This window comes from Neoarius graeffei, chromosome 3, assembly GCF_027579695.1.
Source record: "Neoarius graeffei isolate fNeoGra1 chromosome 3, fNeoGra1.pri, whole genome shotgun sequence".
NCBI classification, from domain to species: Eukaryota; Metazoa; Chordata; class Actinopteri; order Siluriformes; family Ariidae; genus Neoarius; species Neoarius graeffei.
In genome coordinates, this window is record NC_083571.1 from 60099018 (window position 1) to 60119317 (window position 20300).

General features: G+C 42.1%; 1 protein-coding gene across 4 annotated transcripts in view; it reads left to right on the top strand.

The window, feature by feature from the left end:
* LOC132883430 (receptor-type tyrosine-protein phosphatase delta-like) overlaps window positions 1-6374 on the top strand; it is a 282219-nt gene extending 275845 nt beyond the window's left edge. For all 4 annotated transcript variants that reach the window (XM_060917065.1, XM_060917067.1, XM_060917066.1 and 1 more), the window contains one exon: window positions 3064-6374. In XM_060917065.1, the coding sequence (XP_060773048.1) occupies window positions 3064-3132 (69 nt within the window). In that variant the 3' untranslated portion in view covers window positions 3133-6374. The remainder of the gene's footprint in view (window positions 1-3063) is intronic.
* Window positions 6375-20300: the final 13926 nt, after the last annotated feature.

Below are 20300 nucleotides of genomic sequence, written 5' to 3' on the forward strand. Positions count from 1 at the left end.
CTATCCTCCAGAAGGTTTTTTCTTTGTCCATGTGGTCAGCTTCAAACTTTAGTTAAGCTTGAAGGTGTCAATTTTGGAACAAGGGGTTATTTCTTGGATAGCAGCCTCTTAGTCCATGGTGATCTGAACTGTAGACAGTGATCCATCAGCTTCCATCTTGGCGAGGACCAAGATCTTCTTACAGCGTGCCAGTTGGCGACGGATAGAAAAGTCTGGAGAAACCTCCTAAACCTCTTTATATGCGAGCAGGCAGACTCTGGGTGACCCAGAGTGACCTTAACAACAACAACATCAGCTTCCAGTTCATGGCAGGGCTGTGCCATGGTGGTTCCCAGGTTGTTCCTGAACAATTTCCTTTCAGCTGAAGGTAACAGTTTGGATTTTCTTGAAGCAAAGTGGCTTGGCAAAATGACTACACCTCACAATAACTTGGATACAATTGTTTGAACAGATCTTGGAATTTGTAGTTGTTTAGAAATGGCTCCAAGAGACATTCCGGAGTTGTGTATATCTGCAATTCTCTTTTTCAGATCTGCACTGAGCTCCTTGGACTTTCCCATTTTACTGTGTGTTGGTCAATCCAATGAGTGCTGTAAACAAACCCTTTTTATGAAGGCAGAGAGAAGCTACCAGCTGTAGTCAATCATGATCACTAACAGAAAATGAAGAGACCTCAGCCTTGGCAAGATAAAAGACATTTTGGAAGTTTCAGCACCTCTGAATTAATAATCTAAGTGACCAAATGTAAATTTTTGACCCTGTATGTATAATTTTGACCCTGTATTGATTTCAGAAAACCCAAAGAAAATTAAACCTTGTGCACCAAATTCAAGTGTTTTTTTTTTTTAATTAAAGATGTATGCTGCACATTCTGCCACAGAAAAAGAACAGTTCAAAGAAATTATTGAAAGCCCAAATATTGCCATGACATTCATATCCAAGATGACATTCATGTCACTGTATGTAAACTTCTGACCACAGCTGTATGTGGTGGTGCAACACTGAAAAGTTGAACTGAAGTGTGTGAAAACAGGAAATCCTGGTATATTACGATTCACTGGTAACATATTTTTGAATAATAAGCTTCAACCGAGTAAATGTTTGCATTCATGTTTGATAAATAGTGTAATAAAAAAAAAGATTTTTGGTTTGGAGCTGACTGTAGATTAATGGAGTGTGTAGGTTTTTTATTTTTTAATTTTTTAAAAAAAATTTTATTTGTGTGTGTGTGTGTGTGTGTGTGTGTGTGTGTATTTGGCTGCTCAGCTCTGGATGTTCATTTATATCAATTTCAGCAAATCCCTGAGGTTAGCCATGCAAATTAATTCAGATAAGCAACTTCACAGTTGGAAAAAAAATCGCCTCCCTACAGTGGAGAGGAAAATAATTTGGTGAGATCAATGAGGGCAAAGTGAAAGACGTGACACTTTACAGCCCGCTGAGCAAAATAGTGCCTTTCTATTCTTTTATTTTTTCTTCTGAGTGCACAGCAGACAAAGCTGAGCTCTTGACCCTCATGTACTTTTCAGAGAGCCAAAAATGATGGCTTTCTGTAGATATGAGAGGCCCAGAGAAAAACGTGTGCCTGAGCAGAATGCAGCCAAACACAGGCTGTGTTTCAGTAGTGCTACAAAGCATCCTTGAGGGTTAGAGGCACTTTGTGACATATCACATTCACTAGTTATATTCTACAAAGTGCCCTGTTGTTTTGTGAGTTTTGGAAATCACAAGCTACATGATCAGAGTTGTTATATAAAATGAGTAAAATTAATTCTGAGATATTTCTAATAATGTATTATTCTAATAATGTATTAGCCTTGGACTTTTTTATATGGAAGTAGTAAGTTCACTTTCACATGAAAAGGATTCTCAGATTGCAGTAATGGAGTTTTCAGGCTTGAGTGTCTGACCTGACAAAAATGCTGTTACGAATTAAATGAATTTTGGAAAGATGTCATTCCAGACTTGTGTTGTACTGCATATAGGGCGTATTAGGAAGGATCCAAAATCCTAAACTCCTAAAGCCATCATAATTTGCCCTTCCCACTACTCTGTACGGTATGTGGTTATGTGTATCAGTGGCGAACTGTTACGATTAGAGCTGGGATTTTTAGCTCAGTCAAAACTTAGCCAGACACATCAAAAAAGCAACAGGGCAAAGGATTTTACAAGGGATTAGCGGCAGGCTGCCAGGTAGCTCCATCATGTGTAGTTGTCAATGTTGATTTTAAAAGTAACTAAGTAAATTACATGGAAAAATGAATCCTTAAGTCTGATTGAAAAATACTGTAGCGAGCATGTAGCGTGGAAGAAGAGTCTGGAGACAGAAATCTTAGTTTCTTGGCCTTTAGCCTGTGCTACTTGCTCTCAATAGCACTGGCTTGACCGCTTTATTAGCATTCGCTAACACTACTGATGAACGCTACACCGGCTGGAAGGTGACTTCACTGCCACGCTGATGGCGCCGACTCGTGGTTAAGCTCACGTTGGCCTTCGAGAAGGCTGAGAGTGATAAATATTTGGTCCCTCCCACTATAAATCAAAATCTGATTGTTTAATTAATTTGTCACTTCCTACATAAACATACACTGTCATGGCCTTCTGTCCCGGCAATGAAGTCCTAACCAGTGAGTGAGCAGCTCTAAACTCTTCTCAACCTAGAGACAACAAACAGACAAATCTCATTGGATAACGCGAATGTTAATGTTTTCAGGACAGTAACCCTGAAGCAAATTTGATAGAAAATGAGGCCAAATTAGCATTAGAAGAGAATAATTATCATGAAATTATGAAAACAGTTAAAGAATGAAAGAAATTAAATCTAACATTTGAAACGGTGATATGTTTGGGCCCTCTCTGAAGGCCTAGAAGGCCCTGATGATTCCCCTCTGATGTGTACTGTAGATGTCAGCTAAACAGAGATCGTTTCATACCATTCCACCTCGGTATCTCAGCTAACATCCGTCCATAACGGGGCATATTCATACCTGCAGCCACCCAGGAGTCAAACAGGAATCAAACACATTCAACATTCAACGATTTTTCTCTCCGTTTCCTTTTCAGGATCAATACCAGTTCTGCTACCGTGCGGGTTTGGAGTATCTGGGAAGCTTCGATCACTATGCAACGTAAGAGTCTGCTTCACCCCGAGGAGCGCCGAAGGCCGTCCAGAGGTCACTTCTTCTGAGCCATAAAATTCCTGCTTGTGAAAAGTACTTCTTAAAACTCCTAGTCCAAGACATGATTCGTTTGTTGGGTGTGGAAAATAAAAAAGTAAAAATAAAAAAAATTAAAAATTTAAAAACGCAAAACAAAACACAAACATATGAAATACCAGGTGGACCAAGAACCCCCTTTCCCTCCAAAGTCTAATAATTTCCCACTCCTGACTAGCAGACGTGTATCCGAACTGCTGAAGCATCATGTTGCTTCGAGGATTCGTCTCGGATCGATTCATAAACACAAGTAAAAAAACAAAACAAAAAACAAATCCAGACAACAACAAGGTACTGCATTAAGACAAACGAGTCGACATGGACCATGTTGTAAAGAGACAAACGAAGGATGACGAGGAGGGACATCTCATCTCATCGACGAAGAGAATCGGTCGGTGAAGAAAAAACAAACAAACACACAAACGGACGTATGTAATAGTAATAATAAAACCCCTATCTTGTCCCAATGTTCATCCTTCAGTTAGGGGGAGTGTACAAACACCAGACGAATAAAGAAGTTATTGATTTAGTTTTTTAGTACTTTATTACTCGACTGAGCGGTAATTCATTTTGAAACTATGTGAATTTTTTTCTTTCTTTCTTTTTTTTTTTAAACAGGTAATCACTCAACATTAGTCCAACCCGAGTATTATCTCACTCTTTTTCCATTCATGTTATTTTTTTAAGCTGTTTTAATGTATACACATACACCTGTACATCTGTTGTTCTTTTTTTTTTTCCTGCTTATCTACTTTTTGTCATATATGGCACTTGTTGTGGTCCTGTATTAACTGTGACCGAATGGTTGACTTTGATACAGGGTCTTAACTGTCCATGGTCACATACACAACCGTTTATATTTTGTATTTTTCGGGGACTCCGTGGAATCAAAAGGGGAGGCACAGTATGAAGTTGCTGCTACAGAATATCTTAGTTCTTCCATGTTTAACAGACGAGCCTCCGAAAAGAGAGAGAGTAAAATATATGGTACCGTATATAAGTATGAAGATAGATTGATATATATAGAAATAAAAGCAGCTCATATATTTTATATATATATATATATATATATATATATATATATATATATATATATATATATATCAGAGAGATAAACTGCTACATGAAAGTTTCCACAATGAGATTTTGTCCTTTTTTGAAGGGGAAATGAAGAGATCGTTCACTGGAATGCACATCAGTCGGTAAAAACAAATCGTATTTCAATTCAGTGCATCTTTTCTCGTGCAATAAGTCGGTGTATTATAGATTCTTCAGGTTGGGCGGGGACAGGGGCAGGGTGTATACGGTGATGACTGAACGCGTGTCATGTATTCAGTTCCCGTTAAAGGTTAAAGGTCAAACATGGCAAAGCGGCGCCGCAATCATCATCTCGTTATATATATATAGGGCAAGGTACAAAGACATCATGCCATTTTCCTTTTTGCATTTAGAGTGCCTTATATTTATGCCTGTTCTCTTTTTTATAATATTCATTTACCATGTACTGTTTTGAGTAGTGCAGTATTTATCGATGTATCACTCATTTTAATTTCCATTATATGAGATTATATATGCAAATAATGTCCATCAGTCCTGTTTTCTTTTCTGAGGCCTTACTCCGGCTTTGTGAACGGATGAAAAAGGTGAATTTGTACATTTAATATGTGACTATCGTATAGTACACTTTACAGCTTGGTCGCAGCGGGACGTCCAGACATTTTTACAATGAGCTGTTCTCGCTGGTTCTGTTCTGGTTCTCGGAAGACCAAACCGTCACGGTGGAATGATGCAACAGCAAAATTTTGCTGTTTCAGGACAGTCTCCGGAAAGAGGGGCGCACAGTGTACACTCAAACCGAAAGGGACCTCGCTGAGTCTTTTCATTAAATACAGGATGTCATGATTGGAAAATTGAAGATTTGTTAGCGAGAAAAATTTTTTAAAAATAATACAAACAAACAAAAACGCTCATTGGAAGCTTGTGTGAAAAGTTGTAAATGGTGAGGGGCGGGGTTTGCGCTCACAGCGTTTCTTTACTTTGAGATGGAGCGGGTTACCTTCATTAATCTCGACAATCTCGTAACGTACTAAGCGATGGACCTGCGACGATCTTTTATTGTGTAACATAGCGGACGTGATATGCGTGATAACTTTTCGCTGGTTTTTGTTTGCGTTTATCGTTGGGCTTGTGGATGTGCATTCCAGGTGCTTTCTTTCCCTTGTCTCATTTCAACCAGCTCTCTTGGGTTTGTTTTGTTTTGTTTTGCATCTTTCACATTGTCGTGACAACCACCAAGCTACAAAGTGCTATTATTTAGCTTCACATCCATGTCAGCACCACCTAATGTCATCGTTAAGTATTTTCACAAAATTTCACTGATGTCTGTGTTCAACAGGGTGTTATTTTTTTTTCCGTTTTTCCATCTTCAACCTTATTTCAATATGCATGGGAAGCTTCGCAGACGGCCAATGGAGGCCTGGTAGGAAGAATTGCACTTTCTCTATCTTTGTACTATGCACTGCCCTATTGATTCTATACCCAATAATGTATTACTTGAAAGCATCTGTAAGAATTCTCCTTCAGCGTTCATGTTGTGTGTATGTAAATAACACAAATCGGTGGGGAGGGAGGGAGGGGGGATGAGGTGTCAAATTTTAAAAAATGACAAAAAAAAAAGTTTGTGGCAAAAAACAAAACAAAACGCATCCTTTCTGGTGCCATGGGATCTTCAGCAGGAGATTTTTCGTTTTTGTCCCCTTCATAAGTTTCGTGGCTTCACCATTCAAGACCAGAGTGTCATAACAGAAATCAGCGTGGTGTTCTCTGCGTGCGCTCTCTCTCTCGCTCTCTCTCTTTATCCATCTATCTATCTCTCACGTCTGGATGCATAGATTGAAATTATTGAATTCAATTGTTTTAAAAAAAGAAAAAAAAATGGCTTGTTAAAAAGAATCAAAAAATTACCTCTGATTAGTTGTGTGATTTTTGTTTCTTTTTGTTGTTGTTTCTTTTTTCCTCTCTGAATGAATGGAGTGCTTTTTATTTTCTTACATAGGTTCTATTGGTGGCGGAAGACGTCTGTATGACTAGCAGGTCTTTGCTGACTCAAGGTCCATTTGTTATAAATGAATTCTATTAAAAAAATGTATGTGTTATGAATTAGAGTGTCACTCTTCTTCTGTAGTCCAATCATCATGGCACAGTGGGAACATGGCACAAGTTACAGTTCTGTTCTCGTGGCCTGAAGGTTGTGAAATGCTACAGACCTTGAACTGTTCAGCTCTGGTTTTGGATTCTGAAATACTTGTAGGTAAGTGTCTTTCGAGAAAATTGTCAACAGAATATATATATATATATATATATATATATATATATATATATATATATATATATATATACACTGGAGATCAAAATTAGAGAACAACTTATAAAAACTTGAATAATTTTGAAATAATACCATCTTCACTGCTCAACAGTTAAATGACATTTTATTGTGTCCATATCATGGTTCAACAACATTTTTTTCACAAAATGACTAAAGGCATTTCACAAAAAAATATATTTTTCAGAAAACGCACTGATCAAAATTAGAGAACACACTGATCAAAATTAGAGAACACACTGATCAAAATTAGAGAACAACAATCTGGAACAAAAATCTGAAGGTTACAACAGTCAGCAATTAGTAAGAAGTGTACAGGCCTCTGCTGTGAATGACTTCAGCACATCTGCGGCCACAGGATAGCACTAGTCTCTCACACTGCTCTGGTGTGATTTTGGTCCATTCTTCTTCCAGCCTCCTCCACAGTTCGGTGATTGTAGAGGGTTTCTTGACCATAACTTTGTCACCAAGGATTTTCCAGAGGTTCTCTATTGGGTTGAGATCAGGACTCTGGGCAGGCCATGCCATTAATTCAATGTTTTCACCTTCAAGGAAATTCTTTACCCGTTTTGCTGTGTGACATGGAGCATTGTCCTGCATAAAGACTGCAGGCTGATTGGGCGATGAACGCAAGTAAGGAACCATGTGCTGTTGAAGAAGGTTCTGATACACATTTGCATTCACTCGGCCATGTAGCTGTACAAGAGGCCCAACTCCCGCAGCAGAAAACATGCCCCAAACCATGACACTTCCTCCTCCACCTTTCACTGACTTCTTTACACACTTTGGGTTTAGTCTTTCTCCAATGTGTCGCCGGACATAATGCTTCCCATCAGACCCAAATAAATTAAATTTGCTTTCATCACTGAAGTGAACCCTGGACCAGTTCTCCTCTGTCCACACAACATGCTCCTCAGCAAAGCTCAGTCTAGCTTTTTGATTTTTTTTGCTAATGAGAGGTTTGGTCACTGCAGTGTGGGCCTTCAGTCCAAATGCTCTTAAACAGCGAGCCACTGTATGGCGAGACAGATCCTTACCATGTTCAGCACTGAACTGGCGAGCAATTCCACCTGCAGTATGGAAATGATTACCCATTGACATCCTTCGCAGTGACCTGTCCTCTCTTGCATTTGTCTTCCGTGGACGACCAGCCTTCTTGGGCGACTTGAATGAGTTTGTAGTTTTGTAAAGATTCAATATTCTTGAAATCACAGATTTGGAACGATCAACTTGTCTTGCTATGGCTGATAGGGTCATCCCTTTGGTTTTCATCTGGACAACCTGCTGCCGGAGGCTTTCAGTCACTTTAGAACGACCCACCATCTTGCAAAGTCAATGAAACTGGCAGTTAGAATGCCACTTAAATAGGGGTTGACTGATAATCAAGGAAATTAGCACCATGTGCTAGATTAGCACCATTAAGTGGGAGGCATCTGAAAGTGTTCTCTAATTTTGATCAGTGCATTTTTTGCAAAATGCAGGTTTTTTGTTGAAATGCGTTATCCATTTTGTGAAAAAGTGTTGTTGTAGCATGGTATAGACACAACAAAATGTCCTTAAACTGTTGAGCAGTGAAGATGGTATTATTTCAAAATTATTCAAGTTTTTATAAGTTGTTCTCTAATTTTGATCTCCAGTGTATATATATATATATATATATATATATTAGTGCTGTCAAAAATGTCGCGTTATTAACGCGTTAACTTGACTCAATTTTAACGGCGATAATTTTTTTATCGCGAGATTAACGCTCTGTGACATGATGCCACACCCCGCACAGCCAGAGTCCTCTGCCCTCCCCCGAAGAGCCACGGTGCTCGGCTTAGGTTTCGTTTTCCCATCGGCGGCTCCAGCCCCACTTTGCAGTGGCTGTGACGAGACGTGTTATGCTCTGCAATAAAAAAAAAAAAAAAACATTGGTACAACCAGTGTTCGAACTATGCCGATATTTTCGGGGGGGTCCCTTTTTTTTCCCTTGGGGGGGTGCTTGCGCTTGTCTCAGAGCGCGGATCTCCATCGCGCGCTCACTTCGGATATGCAAATGCTTCCCGTTACACACGATTGCTATGTCAATAAACATCATTTTGCCAATATTTTAGAGACCCCCCAACATTTCCCAAATCATGTTTTCAAGGGATCTCATGTCTGTTTCAGGGGATCTCGGATCCCCCGTGTACCCCCGTAGTTCGAACGGTGAGCAAGCCCATTCACTTTTTTATGCTGATAAGAGAATTACAATGGTTTTTCATGTGACAAAAATGTGCGATTAAATTGCGATTAATCGCAAGTTAACTATGACAGTCGCGACATTAATCGTGATTAAATATTTTAATCGCTTGACAGCACTAATATACTAAGTAACTTTAAAAACGCACAATGGAATTCAACACGATATCACTTTAGATCCATGCATATATTTGAAATTTATGATATTGTATGTAATGCACACACATCTTGAAACATCGATAAAGGACATTTATTGTCAAACTCAAGAATTAATTCACAATAAAAAAATTCAAAGTGACAGTTGGTCCATGTTCGGACCGTCATGCTGGAGATTCTGGGTCTGTGTCGTCCAGGGGTCTCAGCAGCAGTGACTGAGGGTGTCAGGAATCTGTCACGGAGGTGAGCTAGCCTGATGTGCTGATCCTGAACTGGCGTCGTGACTCGAGGCTGACCAGGGCGTGGACGATCCCTGGTGCTCCCTGTCTGTCTGTAACGCTGACTCAAACGGGAAATGGTCGAATGATGAACACCGAAGTGCCGGGCGACCTCTGTCTGTGTACTTCCGGCACGCAACATCCCGATGGCCTGTTCACGCTGATTTTGGCTTAGGCGTGGCATCTTCAATAATGACAATTTTCCCATCATTTCCCCCGGGTATTTATAGGCAAGATTGTGTGTGTACAGTGTATGCAAAATTTGTTTGAAAATTAAAGCCTGTCCATGTCATTGACTACCCGGGTCATATTGTACGTTATTGAGTACAACTCCCTTAAATTCTGATTTGAGCACAGATTTGGAACTTATTCGGGTGGAACGAAGTTATTTTTCCATTGTGATATATTTCTTTTCTTCTTGAGATAAACTCAGCACGAATTCAGCAAGTTTTATCAATGTGCGTTTTTAAAGTTACTTAGTGTATATACACAGGCCACTGTGGCATGGGTGTTGGTACGAGATGGACTGGTTTAAGTATTTCAGGAACTTCTGATCTCCTGGGGTTTTCACATACAACAGTCTTTAGAGTTTACACAGAATGGTGTACAACCCCGATTCCAAAAAAGTTGGGACAAAGTACAAATTGTAAATAAAAACGGAATGCGATAATTTACAAATCTCAAAAACTGATATTGTATTCACAATAGAACATAGACAACATATCAAATGTCGAAAGTGAGACATTTTGAAATTTCATGCCAAATATTGGCTCATTTGAAATTTCATGACAGCAACACATCTCAAAAAAGTTGGGACAGGGGCAATAAGAGGCTGGAAAAGTTAAAGGTACAAAAAAGGAACAGCTGGAGGACCAAATTGCAACTCATTAGGTCAATTGGAAATAGGTCATTAACATGACTGGGTATAAAAAGAGCATCTTGGAGTGGCAGAGGCTCTCAGAAGTAAAGATGGGAAGAGGATCACCAATCCCCCTAATTCTGCGCTGATAAATAGTGGAGCAATATCAGAAAGGAGTTCGACAGTGTAAAATTGCAAAGAGTTTGAACATATCATCATCTACAGTGCATAATATCATCAAAAGATTCAGAGAATCTGGAAGAATCTCTGTGCGTAAGGGTCAAGGCTGGAAAACCATACTGGGTGCCCGTGATCTTCAGGCCCTTAGACGGCACTGCATCACATACAGGCATGCTTCTGTATTGGAAATCATAAAATGGGCTCAGGAATATTTCCAGAGAACATTATCTGTGAACACAATTCACCGTGCCATCCGCCATTGCCAGCTAAAACTCTATAGTTCAAAGAAGAAGCCGTATCTAAACATGATCCAGAAGCGCAGACGTCTTCTCTGGGCCAAAGCTCATTTAAAATGGACTGTGGCAAAGTGGAAAACTGTTCTGTGGTCAGTCGAATCAAAATTTGAAGTTCTTTATGGAAATCAGGGACGCCGTGTCATTCGGACTAAAGAGGAGAAGGACGACCCAAGTTGTTATCAGCACTCAGTTCAGAAGCCTGCATCTCTGATGGTATGGGGTTGCATTAGTGCGTGTGGCATGGGCAGCTTACACATCTGGAAAGACACCATCAATGCTGAAAGGTATATCCAGGTTCTAGAGCAACATATGCTCCCATCCAGACGACGTCTCTTTCAGGGAAGACCTTGTATTTTCCAACATGACAATGCCAAACCACATACTGCATCAATTACAGCATCATGGCTGCGTAGAAGAAGGGTCCGGGTACTGAACTGGCCAGCCTGCAGTCCAGATCTTTCACCCATAGAAAACATTTGGCGCATCATAAAACGGAAGATACGACAAAAAAGACCTAAGACAGTTGAGCAACTAGAATCCTACATTAGACAAGAATGGGTTAACATTCCTATCCCTAAACTTGAGCAACTTGTCTCCTCAGTCCCCAGACAGACTGCTGTAAAGAGAAAAGGGGATGTCTCACAGTGGTAAACATGGCCTTGTCCCAACTTTTTTGAGATGTGTTGTTGTCATGAAATTTATAATCACCTAATTTTTCTCTTTAAATGATACATTTTCTCAGTTTAAACATTTGATATGTCATCTATGTTCTATTCTGAATAAAATATGGAATTTTGAAACTTCCACATCATTGCATTCCGTTTTTATTTACAATTTGTACTTTGTCCCAACTTTTTTTGGAATCGGGGTTGTAAAAAACAAAAACCACTGAGTGAGCGACAGTTCTATAGGTGGAAACGCCTTGTTGGTAAGAGTGGTCAGAGGAAAATGGACAGATTGGTTTGGGCTTTTTTGCCAGGAAGGCTATAGCAATTCATAGCAACTCTTCACAACCATGGTGAGTAGAAAAGCATCTCAGTATGCAACAGCAGAAGACCACATTGGGTTCCACTCCTGCAGCCAAGAACAGGAATCTTTGAATCATGGACAAGTTCCGATTAAAGTGGCCAGTCACTGTAAATGTAAACGGTTCTCCAGGTTTGTCTGTGAAGGTTCTCAGTCATTCAGGTCATCATAAACCGTCAGTGCTAAAGAAGGCAACTGGCTTTGCTTGAAATTCTTGAAAATGTTTCACCTCTCATCCGAAAGGTTTCTTCAGTTCTGTCTGACTAATGGGGAGTTCCAGATATTTATCCTCTAGTGGACCAAAAGCAAACCTAAGGAGAGTCGTTGAGGTCACATGGGTCGTTGACCCTCTTAGTCACCCTGTAGGTGTTAGGGTCACTGGAAGCCGGGTGTGAACGGTGTTAGCAGCCTAGAGGGTCGTTAGCGTGATCTGTGGGTCATTGGCTCTCTCTGCCATCATGTGAGTCATTGAAGTCAGCTGAGTCTTGGTGTGGATGTGTATTCAGTTTTCTGGGAAGTGTAGGAAGGACTGCATTGCAGGTGGCTGATAAGTGGTGTCTCAGGCCAAGTTTACATTAGACCATATCTGTCTCGTTTTCTTCGCGGATGCACTGTCCGTTTACATTAAAACGCCGGGAAACGGGAATTCGCCAGGGTCCACGTATTCAATCCAGATCGTGTCTGGTCCGGTGCTGTGTAAACATTGAGATACGCGGATACGCTGTGCTGAGCTCTAGCTGGCGTCGTCATTGGACAACGTCACTGTGACATCCACCTTCCTGATTCGCTGGCGTTGGTCATGTGACGCGACTGCTGAAAAACGGCGCGGACTTCCGCCTTGTATCACCTTTCATTAAAGAGTATAAAAGTATTAAAATACTGCAACTACTGATGCAAATACTGCCCATTGTGTAGTTATGATTGTCTTTAGGCTTGCCATCCTTCCACTTGCAAGTGGTAAGTGACGCACATGCCCGACATGCACTGAGATCACACACACAGCGGCTCAGTCCCGAATCACAGCTCGTGCGCCATCACTCGTGCGCTCTGTGAGCTGCGCAGGGCCGGAGTGCGCACCCTCCAGAGGGCACTCGCTGTTCAGGGCGGAGTGATTTGGAGCGCAGGATGCCTGCGGAGCCGAGCGTATCCGTGTATTGGCGTTGCTGTGTGCACGCGAATCGTGTATTGGCGTTGCTGTGTGCACACTAATCGTTTTAAAAACGTTAATCTGATGATCCGCTGATACGGTCTAATGTAAACCCCACCTCAGACCACCACCTCCTCTGTTCAGTGATGGTCGTTCCAGGTTGACGCAGATGGCTTCTTTTACTCTTCTTTCAAACCACTGGTCTTCTGTGGCTAAAATGCATACATTGCAGTCCTGAAACGAGTGTTCTTTGTTACTGCAATGAAGATAGACTGCAGAGTCCTGGCCTGAGGAACCATATGTTGAGGAACCATGTGTTGAACTATGTGCCTTTGAAGCGGTTCTTTCATTTCCCCAATGTACAGGTCTGTGCATTCCTCACTGCACTGAACTGCGTACACTACATTGTCCTGTTTGTGTCTGGGTAAGCTTTCCTTTTCCTTTTTTTTTAGGGTGGACCAATTTCTGCCTCAGAGTGTTACTGGGTCTGAAGTGCACAGGGATGTTGTGTTTGTAAAAGATCCTCCCGAGTTTCTCATACCCCTTTTCCACCAAATCAGTTCCAGGGCTGGTTCGGGGCCAGTGCTGGTGCTGGTTCACAACTCGTTCAACTTGCAAGCCAGCTGAGAACCAGTTCGCTTTTCCATAGCTCGGGGTGCTAAGGGGAGCCACGTCATTACGTCGCTGTATACATCAGTTACGTCGCTGCGTTTGCATAAACCTTGGTGTGAACATCGAAGCAACAACAACACAGAGAAGAAGAAGCAGCAACAACAACAATAATGGATGACTTCGCGTTTGTACAGCTGCTGCTTCTTGTCGCTTAAAAATGGCGACCTTTCGCGGTCTTGCTATTGTTGTCGGTCTTAACAACTCCGCTCCCCACTGACGTAAGCGGTTCTTTCCTCTGGCCCAGCAGAGAGTTGGTGCTAGCCTGGAACCGGTTTTTCTGGCCCCAGAGCCAGTTCTTTGTCAGTGGAAACAGAAAACCGGGTTCCAAACTAAACACTGGCCTCGAACCAGCCCTGGGACTGCTTTGGTGGAAAAGGGGCATCAGATAGTGCAGAAATGTAGGGAATGACAATGTTTTTGCATTTGTTGCCATTTTCTTCCCTGTCTGTTATGTTTCTTTTTCTGGTCTTGATGAAAACCCAGTTGGGATACCCGCACTTCTGAAGTGTTTCCTTGATGCGTTTTTACTCCTTCTCTTTTCCCTCTACAGTGGTAGGAATATTCTGAGCCCTGTGATGTAAGGTCCTAATGACCCCCAATTTGTGTTCCAGTGAGTGGTGAGAGTCAAACTCAGTGGGTGGTAATGGTCTGTGTGTGTGTGTGTGTGTGGGGGGGGGGGGGGGTTCTGATAGACCTCGATGCTAAGACTTCTGTCTTGTTCATCATCAAGACTTTCATCAAGACCAAAAAAAGAAACATAATGGACAGGGAAGAAAACAGCAACAAACGCAAGAACATTGTCATTCCCTACATTTCTGGACTATCTGAGAAACTCAGGAGGATCTATTACAAACACAACATCCCTGTACACTTCAGACCCAGTAACACTCTGAGGCAGAAATTGGTCCACCCTGAGGACAGAGTACCCAGATACAAACAGGACAACATACTGTATGCAATTCAGTGCAGTGAGGAAAGCACAGACCTGTACATTGGGGAAATGAAACAACCACTTCACAAGCGCATGGCTCAACACAGGAGAGCCAGTTCCTCTGGCCAGGACTCTGCAGTCTGTCTTCATCTCAATAACAAAGGACACTCATTTCAGGACTACAATGTATGCATTTTGGCCACAGAAGACCAGTGGTTTGAGAGAGGAGTAAAAGAAGCCATCTTCGTCAACCTGGAACGACCATCACTGAACAGAGGAGGTGGTCTGAGGCTACGTTTACACTAGACCGTATCTGTCTCGTTTTCTTCACGGACGCACTGTCCGTTTACATTAACCCCCCTGAAAAAGCGGGGAAACGGGAATCCGCCAGCGTCCACGTATTCAATCTAGATCGTATCTGGTCCGGTGCTGTGTAAACATTGAGAATACGCGAATACGCTGTGCTGAGCTCTAGCTGGCGTCTCATTGGACAACGTCACTGTGACATCCACCTTCCTGATTCGCTGGCGTTGGTCATGTGACGCGACTGCTGAAAAACGGCGCAGACTTCCGCCTTGTATCACCTTTCATTAAAGAGTATAAAAGTATGAAAATACTGCAAATACTGATGCAAATACTGCCCATTGTGTAGTTATGATTGTCTTTAGGCTTGCCATCCTTCCACTTGCAAGTAATAAGTGATCTGCGCTGGGATCTCACACACAGCGGCTCAGTCCCGAATCGTGGCTTGTTCACTTCACTCGCGCGCTGTGTGAGCTGCGCAGGGCCGGAGTGCGCACCCTCCAGAGGGCACTCGCTGTTCAGGGCGGAGTGATTTGGAGCGCAGGATGCCTGCGGAGCCGAGCGTATCCGCGTATTGGTGTTGCTGTGTGCACGGCTAACGGTTTTAGTGTCAACGCGAATCGTTTTAAGAACGTTAATCTGATGATCCGCTGATTCGACGTAATGTAAACGTAGCCTGAGACACCACTTATCAGCCACCTACAATTAAGGTTTTTCACCCACGTGACCAAGTCATGTGAGGCTGCCATTTTGGACGTCACGGCTCGAATCAGTTTGAATGCGAGGAAGGCGACAAACGAAAAACATAAAAGAAAAAGGAGCGAGATGCAGAAAACACCTTCACTATCCAGCGACGTAGGGCATTTACAGGGCGAGCAGAGGGAGAGGTATTTGCAAAAATTGAGGTTAGCAGGCTTAGAGAACGACATTTACCTGCTTCCACCAGGATTGTTCACTGACGTACGGAAGTACACGAAGCCCTCGTCTTTACCTGACTTCGGCCCACATGATCTGTATACCTATGTCGTTAAAAACCCATCGCCATACACAGGTATTGATCTAAAAGCGTATAAGAGTTTGGATGCCTACAAATATTTTGTGTCAGGCTGGGTAACATGCCTACATCAGCGGGTCGTCCCTGGAGCCGGTGGTCGCCATCTTATTACAGCTAAGGTTTGTTCACATTTTCATTTACTTTCGGTCCTCAGGATAAACAAGATGTTATTAAATGTCATTGAAATAACTTCTTAGTCTGTTGAGACATGGCCTGTTATAAATTTGCTGTTACCAGGCAATGACCAAGAACTGTATTATTTGGGTCGGTATCTGTGTTGTAGCAGTGCACTAGCAGCTAGCTGTTAGCACTAGCTAATGTCAACAACATAGCTAGTATGTTACTGTAGCAATGTTTACGTTCAGTCATTTGGATGACTGTTAAAACCTTTCAGTCTCAAGTTTTTCCTTTACTGTATTTACTAGTTTACTGTAATTATGATCCGGCAGCTATTTACACCGGATCCAGTGTAAATAGCTGCCGGAGCGCGCTCCGGCTTGCTCCCCCTCAAATTAAGCAGCGCGCTCCGGTTTGCTTCCGGAGTGCTCCGGGAGCAAGCCGAAGCATGCTCCGGAACCTCGGCCGGAGCACTCCAGGAGCAAGCCGAAGCGCGCTGCTTAATTTGAGGGGGAGCAAGCCGGAGCGTGCTCCGGCAGCTATTTACACTGGATCCGGTGTCTGTAACACATTTTTTTTTCAAGCTGGTTCTCCCTCTCTGTCTGCAGCGTTAGTATGTAGCTTGACCTTCAAAATGGCGGACACCCGGGCGTCACGTGACCCTGTGACGTCAGGTGAAAAACCTCAATACAGTCCTTCCTACACTTCACAGAAAACTGAATACACATCCACACCAAGGCTCAGCTGACTTCAATGACTCACATGATGGCAGAGAGAGCCAACGACCCACAGATCACCCTAACGACCCTCTAGGCTGCTAACACCATTCACACCCGGCCTCCAGTGACCCTAACACCTACAGGATGACTGAGAGGGTCAACGACCCATGTGACCTCAACGACTCTCCTTAGGGTTGCTTTTGGTCCACTAGAGGATAAATACCTGGAACTCCCCATTAGTCAGACAGAACTGAAGAAGCCTTTCGGATGAGAGGTGAAACGTCCTCAAGAATTTCAAGCAAATCCAGTTGCCTTCTTTAGCACCTACGGTTCTCCAGGTTCTGTTTCTTCAGCATAGAGGCGCAAATACAAACCCTGTTTTGTTTTGTTTTTTAAATAAACTCAACTCTCATAAGATTCTTTCACACAAATAAAATAATATAAATTCAAATCTTCAAACCTTTTCTGTGTCAATACAGGCAAGACTTGAAAACCACACTTTTCTCCAGTGGTCAGATGAAACTATGAATAAAATTCACCTGGAGGAAAAGACAATTCACTGAAAGGGAAAGGATGTGCAGCATGACATGAAAGATATATTTATTAGCTGCTGTATTCAGCATATTTATGAGACTTGGTGTTGTGTTGATAACCCAATAGAAAACAGAGGAAGAGTTCATTACACTGGACTTTTGCTTCACTGCTTCTTACTGCACATTCCTTAGTGCATATCTGAAAAAAATTAAAATAATAATTAGACGTCTCATCCGCTGACAGACGTTTTTGAGGTAAAAGTCTGTTTACAGTCGGAGGAAAATGTTTGTACACCCTTTGGAATTTTTTACATTTCTGCCTAAATTGGTCATAAAACATCGCCTGAACTCTCCAGCAATCTTAAGAATGAACAAACAGTGTCTGCTTGAACTAAAACCACTCAAACAATTACATGTTATCATATTTTTATTGGCCATAAGATGGAAATATTGACAGGATAGGGAGGCATAAGTAAGTACACCCTTAGCTAAGGCTCATCCAAGAGCTAATTAGACTAATTAGATGATTAAACAATTTGACTCAGGTGTGAGCCAACCTGATGTCCAATCACTGAGGTGTGTCGTAAGCTACCCACCCCACTGGAAAACCAGTTAAAAGGTGTGTTTTGATGAGAGGCATGTTCTGTGCATCATGCCTCGCTCAAAGGAGCTGTCTGAAGACTTAAGACACAAAATAATTGATTTGTATAAAGCTAAAAAGGGTTACAAAACCATCTCTAAGACCCTTGGTGTTCATGTGTCTACAATTAGAAAAATTGTGTATAAATGGAGACAATTTGGAACGGTTGTTACTCTGCCAAGGAGTGGCCGCCCTGCAAAGATCACTCCAAAGGCACTGCGAGTCATCATCAATGAGGTAAAAAAGAATCCAAGAGTGTCCGCTGAAGACTTGAGGAAATCACTGAAACATGCAGACATCTCTGTGGACACATCTACTATAAGAAAGACACTGAACAAGAATGGGATTCATGGGAGAAGGCCACGGAGGAAGCCATTGCTGTCCAGAAAGAACATTTCTGCTCGTTTGGAGTTCGCGAAAAGCATTTGGATGCTCCTCAGCGCCACTGGAAAAATATATTGTGGTCTGATGAAACCAAAGTTGAATTGTTTGGGGGGAACACACCACATCATGTGTGGAGGAAAGTCGGTACAGCACACCATCAGCAAAACCTCATCCCCACCGTCAAGTATGGCGGCGGTAGCATCATGGTGTGGGGGTGCTTTGCTGCCTCTGGGCCTGGACAACTGGCTATAATCAATGGGAAAATGAATTCTCAAGTATATCAAGATATTTTGCAGAAAAACCTGAGGCAATCTGTCAAAAAGTTGAAACTCAAGAGAGGATGGGTCCTGCAACAGGACAATGACCCTAAACACAGAAGCAGGTTGACATTAGAATGGTTTCAGAAGAACAAAATTCACGTTCTGGAATGGCCCAGTCAAAGCCCTGACCTCAATCCAATCGAGATGTTGTGGCATGACCTCAAGAAAGCCATCCATTCCAGGCATCCCAGGAATCTTGCTGAATTGCAACAGTTTTGCAAAGAGGAATGGTGCAAGATTTCTCCTGATCGTTGTGCCCGTCTAGTCTGCAACTACAGGAAACGTCTGGTTGAAGTTATTGCAGCCAGAGGAGGGTCAACCAGCTACTAAATCAAAGGGTGTACTTACTTATGCCTCCCTATCCTGTGAATAATTCCATCTTATGGTCAATAAAAATATGATAAAACGCAAATATTTGGGTGGTTTTAGTTCAAGCAGACACTGTTTGTTCATTCTTAAGATTGCTGGAGAGTTCAGATGATGTTTTATGACCAATTTAGGCAGAAATGTAAAAAATTCCAAAGGGTGTACAAACATTTTCCTCCGACTGTATGGTTGCCTGCTAGGATTTTCTTCTCAGAAATGTTTGCATCTCTGTAATGATCTACTGAATGGAAGAGTAATTGCCTTGTAAACATTTTATATCTAATTACAATCTGTAAAGAAAAGAAAAACACTGTATACATTCTTTGTGTGTGATCCAACATTGAAGCAAAGAAAGAAAGAAGGAAGGAAGGAAAGAAAGAAATCAGATGCTGCATATTTTTAAAAGATAGATAGATAGATAGATAGATAGATAGATAGATAGATAGATAGATAGATAGATAGATAGATAGATAGATCAGCGTAAATGAGTGCACCCCCTTTGAAAAGTAACATTTTAAACAATATCTCAATGAACACAAACAATTTCCAAAATGTTGACAAGACAAAGTTGAACATAACATCTGTTTAACTTGTAACGGGAAAGTAAGGTTAATAACATAACTTAGATGACACATTTTTTCAGTTTTACTCGAATTAGGGTGGTGCAAAAATGAGTACACCCCACAACAAAAACTACTACATCTAGTACTTTGTATGACCTCCATGATTTTTAATGACAGCACCAAGTCTTCTAGGCATGGAATGAACAAGTTGGCGACATTTTGCAACATCAATCTTTTTCCATTCTTCAACAATGACCTCTTTTGGGTGGGGTTTACATTAGACCATATCAGCGGATCATCAGATTAATGTTTTTAAAACGATTAGCGTGCACACAGCAACGCCAATACACGATTCGCGTGCACACAGCAACGCCAATACACGGATACGCTCGGCTCCGCAGGCATCCTGCGCTCCAAATCACTCTGCCCTGAACAGCAAGTGCCCTCTGGAGGGTGCGCACTCCGGCCCTGCGCAGCTCACAGAGCGTGCGAGTGAAGCGCACGAGCAGTGATTCGGGACTGAGCCGCTGTGTGTGTGATCCCAGTGCATATCGGGCATGCGCGTCACTTACCACTTGCAAGTGGAAGGATGGCAAGCCTAAAGACAATCATAACTACACAATGGGCAGTATTTGCATCAGTAGTTGCAGTATTTTCATACTTTTATACTCTTTAATGAAAGGTGATACAAGGCGGAAGTCCGCGTCGTTTTTCAGCAGTTGCGTCACATGACCAACGCCAGCGAATCAGGAAGGTGGATGTCACAGTGACGTTGTCCAATGACGACGCCAGCTAGAGCTCAGCACAGCGTATCCGCGTATTCTCAATGTTTACACAGCACCGGACCAGACACGATCTGGACTGAATACGTGGACCCTGGCGGATTCCCGTTTCCCGGCGTTTCCAGGCATTTTAATGTAAACGGACAGTGCA